Source organism: Aptenodytes forsteri, unplaced genomic scaffold, assembly GCF_000699145.1.
Source record: "Aptenodytes forsteri isolate BGI_AS27 unplaced genomic scaffold, ASM69914v1 Scaffold118, whole genome shotgun sequence".
Classification (NCBI taxonomy): domain Eukaryota; kingdom Metazoa; phylum Chordata; class Aves; order Sphenisciformes; family Spheniscidae; genus Aptenodytes; species Aptenodytes forsteri.
The window spans coordinates 533,496-539,495 of record NW_008795859.1 but is presented as its reverse complement, the minus strand read 5'-3'; the positions used below and the strand labels follow the sequence as shown (position 1 = coordinate 539,495).

At 46.4% G+C, this 6,000-nt stretch overlaps 1 protein-coding gene across 1 annotated transcript in view; it reads right to left on the bottom strand.

The window, feature by feature from the left end:
- The window catches only part of SSH1 (slingshot protein phosphatase 1), a 34,314-nt gene that overhangs the window by 6,287 nt on the left and 22,027 nt on the right, over positions 1-6,000 (bottom strand). Inside the window, exons 6-11 of the mRNA XM_009283850.2 lie at positions 5,440-5,508; positions 4,930-4,995; positions 3,418-3,612; positions 3,082-3,175; positions 1,524-1,652; positions 297-343 (exon numbers count right to left, since the gene is read on the bottom strand). Coding sequence (XP_009282125.2) covers positions 297-343; positions 1,524-1,652; positions 3,082-3,175; positions 3,418-3,612; positions 4,930-4,995; positions 5,440-5,508 — 600 coding nt within the window. The remainder of the gene's footprint in view (positions 1-296; positions 344-1,523; positions 1,653-3,081; positions 3,176-3,417; positions 3,613-4,929; positions 4,996-5,439; positions 5,509-6,000) is intronic.

The window sequence follows — 6,000 nt, the reverse complement described above, 5'->3', positions numbered from 1 at the left end:
TGCGGCCTCACCAGTGCCGAGTACAGGGGCACGATCACTTCCCTACTCCTGCTGGCCACACTATTTCTGATACAGGCCAGGATGCCATTGGCCTTCTTGGCCACCTGGGCACACTGCTGGCTCACATCCAGCCGGCTGTCGACCAACACCCCCAGGGCCTTTTCCGCCGGGCAGCTTTCCAGCCACTCTTCCCCAAGCCTGTCATACGTCATCTCAAGAGACCTGACTGTAAGTTAAAGGCAAACAACTGGAGGTTTCAGAGTGTAAGGCTGGTGCTTGAAAGGTGCAGTACTCACCCCGAGCCCTGCAGCTCCTCGAGGTTGGAGGCGTTCCACTCAGACCCCTGCAACAGCCACAAAACACGTGTTTCAAAGGAGCCCGAGACCCTCCCTTTTTCCTAAGGTTCTGCAATCCCCCAGCCTCACTGAAATATTGGTAACAGCCTCTGAAACAGCAACACGGCACCGCTGCAGCCAGCGCTGCAGCTCAGCACAGAGACGTCCTGTCCTGAACAGGCAGGGACCTCCTGAAGGAGGGGACAAGGGCATCACGTCCTCACCTAAGGAGTTAGTTCTAGGCCAGCATGTGGCAGAGTACATCCCAAATCACTGCCCCCGGCCACTCTGGATTTTTAATCCCAGAGATAAATAGTGCAGGGAAAGAAAATGATTACGTGTGGCGTGACTGGGATCCCAGGTATATGAGAAGTGAGGCAAATCCTGAAAGTTATGGGCGTGGTTACACCTTGAATCCCTCCCATACTTGCAAAACAGAAAGCTAGAAAGGGTTTAAAAAAGCAGGTTTTGCCCTCAGACATGAGCACTTCCTCTGACTCTCTCCAGGAAGAAAGGGAAAAAAAAAAAAAAGACCCAAGCATAACGGGCACAAATGTGTTTATGTCAAGCAAGTCTTTGTTCCAGATGGCAGTGCCTGGTTTTGCTTGGAGTACCATCTAGTGGCAAACGATTAGACGAAACTCGCACCGTTCTTTGCTCTTGCACAAGCTGGAAGAGCACATCACCTTCAGCCTTATTCTTTACATAGTCCTGGCCATGCACACAGAATTTCATAGGCTCAATCGAGAGAAACAACACGGTGACCCTAATCAGAGCTGAAGAGCAAACGGCTGTCACACCGGGGCAGCATCCACAGCTAGACCCTTTGTTTGTCATAAAAGAAAATCTCCACTGCTATAAATAGAAAATGAACGCGCACAAAGAGAACTTGAGCTATGCTATGGTATGTCCTGAAACAGGATCAACCTGCCAGGAAAGAACCATTATATCAAGTGCCAGAAACAAGAATGTAGCTAGAAAAAAGGGTTTCTCTATTGCGGGCTTTTACAAGCAACATGGGTCCTGGAGTAAAGTCTGCACAAAGGGTGGGATAGCAGGCTGTACTTCTTGCTCATGCTGCACAAGTCAGCCTTGACACCAAATCCACCTTCCCCTGAGCCCACTGACTTGTCAGATCACTCCCACTCAGCCTCCTGCTATTCTGGAACTCCTAGCATAGCAGCTTACCAGATATAAATGATCAAAAATCAGAGACGGTTTGTCCATCTGACCCAGGATAAGCAGCATTTCATTGTCTATAAATTCCTTGAATTCCTTCAAGTTGCAATTCATGTGTTTCTCCAGCTCATTTCGTATCTGCAGAGAAGAAAACAAAGGATGCCACCTAGAATCACATCTGTTCAATAGAAACATTTGTTGGCACTCCTCTGCAAAACACTTTTTCTGTACCTCATTAAAAACAGCAAGAGGGATTCGACCTTTTGGAGACAAGAGATCTCACTACGTGGCACCTCTCCAAGTATCCTAGGCCCCCAGATTTAAGATCTGTAAATAAAGCTTCAGGTAACATCCGGGTACAAAAAACATATTTTGGGGTACCTATTCCTAAAAAATAATTTGAGAGATAAAAACCAAGACCTTGGAGAGCAGCTAACAAACAAACAAACAAACAAACAAACAAACAAACAAACAAACATGAAACCCATTAGGAGCAAGGAGTGAGTAACTGCGGCAGCGTTGGTGAGGAGAGAGATTTCCAGTACCCTCCCTTTTTAAAATGCCAGGGCACAGACATACAGTCCTCTCACTGCACCTCAGCTTCAGGAAGGTGCAGTGCAAAGCAGCACAACTTTGTTTAACCCACTGCGGAAAACGGTTGCAGCAAAATCAAAGCATCCTGACTGCACCAAGAGTTAAGAACACGTACACAGACAGACGAGTTCTCAGCTTACGCCTACAACTTGTAACGCTGCTGTTAGACAGGCGTGTATCCAAAGCCTTCAGTGCTAAGCTTTAGGAAGGAAAGCCCTGCATGTTAATAGTCTCCCTTGAAAAACAAACAAAAACCCAACCCAAAAAGAACTATTACCATTTGCTCTGAATATGTCTGCACTGCGGCTGGATGTATTTACACCAGCCTGTGGGATGGATGCAAACTAGCTTTAGCCTTGACTTGTGATTTTCCATCCATAAACTCGCTAGCAAAATGTTTTCTGCAAGCCCCTCTGACATTTGTTCAGGAACAAAGAAAAAAAACCTTAAAATGAAGCTGACAAGGAGAAAGGAAGGCATATACTTTGCTCTGCACTGCCCGTGAGCAAGTGGAGATCAGGACAGTCATCTAACACGGCTGTGAGGCCTCAAGCCACCAACTGCATCTTTTGAGCACTGCCTTTGCTTGCGTAATTCACAGGGATACACTGAGGAGTAAGCGGCTGCAAATTCATTGCTTGGACATGCCCACATGTGCTACAAGCAACTGTAACGCAGGCATCACCTCTGACGCCACTCTGTTGGCAAAGAACCAGGCGCTATGCACTTGACAGTCACATACTTGTTACTAAGGTCTTAAAAAATGCACTCTGATGTTGGTATTACCCCGATTTCCCTGCTGGAGAAACAGAGGTATAGCAAAGCCAAGGAGCAGAGCCTTTACAGAACAGTTGGAAATACACACTCAAAAGCCAGTGACACCTAGTCATATGGTGTCTCTTCATCAGCGCAGCGCTCTCTGGAAAAAGGAGTCTAGCAGGAAGAAGAAGATAGCAGGAATTTTTATATTTACCTCCTTAGAAGTCACATTTTCCAGGTCTTTGCTCATCATGATGCTCCGGAGTTTGGCTTTAATGAGCCGTTCTGTTCGTTCCCTTTCGGTTGGCCTGAAAAGGAAAAGGAGAGGATGTCTTCAAGCTGGCAATAAACATACGGCGCAACTCATACGGTACAGAGGAGTGGTGGTAAAGACTTGTATTAAAAGGAATTTTTATGACAATAATGGAAGAAAAACATTTGAAGACATTTATGAAAAGAAGGGAAATGAACCATTGGAGGAAGAAAAGGGAGAAGGGGAGATTTCTGTCATGAGCCAAGCCAACTTTTTCTAATAAAATTCAGAACTGACTTGTCAACAAACAGGGCTGGAGAGTCGGGGCGGGTGGACTCCAGGTCCTGCATTGCATTCCACTCATTGATGCAGCTCTGGTCGGAGCTGATGCAGCTTTCATAGTACGTGGCCCAGACCAAGGCCATCCCGCCTGGGAAGTAGTTGTACCTTCTTGCAACTTCACAGGCTTTATGGAGGATCTGTAAAGCAGACCTGCAAGTTTGGAGAACAAATTTGTGCAGATGTGAGCAGCAGGAACAGACAGAGTAGGATCCGAGAGATTTTCACAGAGAAAAAAAAAAAAAGATTTTCAGCATTGTTTGTTGCAGTTTGCTTTTTGAGAGCAGCAGATTTATTGTATCAGAGTTCAGAGAGGGCACAAACCGCACCTTTGGAGGCCTTCTCAAGAGCCGGTCCAAGGCAGAGGCTGAAATCTTCTCCTGATTAACAGGCAAGCACAAGGGCACAAGTCGCTCTGGGATCTAATCATTAGCTAACTTGTAAAGCCAGACCAAAGAAAAATAAAGAACATGGACAATTTTCAAACCACCTTCAGCAAGGAGTCAAATGCATATTTACCAGCATTCTTGGCCCCTGACACGCTCCAGGGACAAGGCCCAGATTGGGTCATTTGTTTTTGCAAATTCTAGCATTACTTTTTCCTTCCTTCCCTCCTCATTTTTTTTTTTTTTCTTTTTTTAAGGCTCTACTCCGAAGATGTCATTGTACTGAACACATTAACCACATCTAAGGTTGCCAACAGGAGGGGCCGAGTTCATATATGACAGGAACAAGGGTTTCATTTGTTTCTGTAGCAAATCATCCCTAGCACGACATCCTTCTCTGCATCTGCATCTTTTCCCTATCAGATGCTGCAAGGACAGGCATCTCTCAAGGCTCCAGCAGGAGCCAGCAAACTGCCCAGGCCAAAAGAGATGCATTTGTTCTGTGCGGGGCCGAGTAGCAGCCTCTTCAAGGAGGAATTTGCTGGCACAGCTGCTGCTGATTCAGCCACCTCTGCTTCAGTGTTTTGGAATCCCTGCACATGGGAGGGGTGACAGGAGCTGAAAGGTGAACAGGCACCCGGGGCGGCACGGAAAGTTTCCGCGCGGCAGGAACCCCAGCCTGGCCCCAGTAACGAGGCAGAATGCCGGGAATGCCATCAGATTGGCAATGGGTCTTGAGACTCCTCCTTCAGCCGGTAAGAAAAATACGGAGAGAGAAGAAAGACTGGGTTTGCAGCCTGATGAATTCAAGTTGGTCTTTCATGTTTATTCATCTCACTAGTGCCTTTTCCCTTATATTCAAGAGCACATAGCTGCTCTGAACAGAAGAAGATCCTGTTTTCGATCAGTATTCTCATAGTACCTTTATAGTACTGCTACCTGCTGACACAGGGAAGCAGCATCTCTGCTGCAGCTCACTAAACACCAATTATGGAGAATGCCAAAATGCAGTTTGTTTATTTGTTTTTAATTTATTCACAGAAATGACAGTCTCTTTCTCAATAAAGCTAATTAACACACATACCACATGGCTTGCACCGACACTGGCTTGAAGATGTGCATTCTCCCTGCGGTGCTCACGCTGAAGCCACTAACAGAGAGAGGGGGAAAAAAAAAAAAAGAGACAGTCAGAAACCGCTCTTCTCTGCATCACAAGCTGCACTCTACAAACAGCTACTGCAAGGTAGCTACAGGGGCACTCATAGTCAAAAAGAATCAGGGATGAGAATTTCTATCACCGATTTTCCAACATCCTCCCAAATAGGAATGACAAGCGGATACCCTTCCCGGCGTAGGCTGCCAGGAATGGGAGCTCCACCCCTCGAGTGGGATTTCAGAGAATATTCACTGGGTATCACAGGTTCCACCGAGCAGTTTGAAGGCAGCAACACAAAAGCTCACTGTCTGAATAAGAGGACTGCAGCCCTGAATCCAAAATTGGAACTTCATTTGCAAGGTGACAGAGAATCTCTCCCAGAGCAACCCCCAAGTAGGGAAGGATGTTCACATTTATCCTTTTAATGTGGTTTCTTACCCATCACCATCAAGATGGATTTTAGTATCACTCCACAGACGAAGAACCATTCCTATAGTGCAGCTTTTACTGGAAGAGAGATTGTTACACAGGATGTTAAATACAGGCCACAATGCGGTCACGCCAATATCCTAAATTATTAACACTCTTTCATTTTTAAAATCCTCAAGTCTTGCTCTAGTAATTCCTAGTAATATCTTAGGCCATCAAATGCGTAACACACAAGGAGACCGGCAGCTGAAGTCTAAAGGTCTACCCTGATACTAGCATGCCGATTGCTCCACAGGGCTGAAGAAACATCGCAGAAGCAAGAATCAAAATTACCAGCCCTTCTTTCCCCCTCCAGAGCCTGCCAGAAAGCGCTGCAGTATTTGCCCCATCATCTTTCCTGCTCTCTCACCCTCATAAGCTCAGTGCAGCTCCCTAACAGGACATAAAAGCAGATCACAGCGATCTGGCTGCAGAGATTCAGCTCACTAAAGCGAGGCAGAAAGCAAGCCTCGGTAGGTGGCAGAGCAGCCGCCTGCCCTTTCCAAAGAGGACTCAAGGGGACTTTCAAAG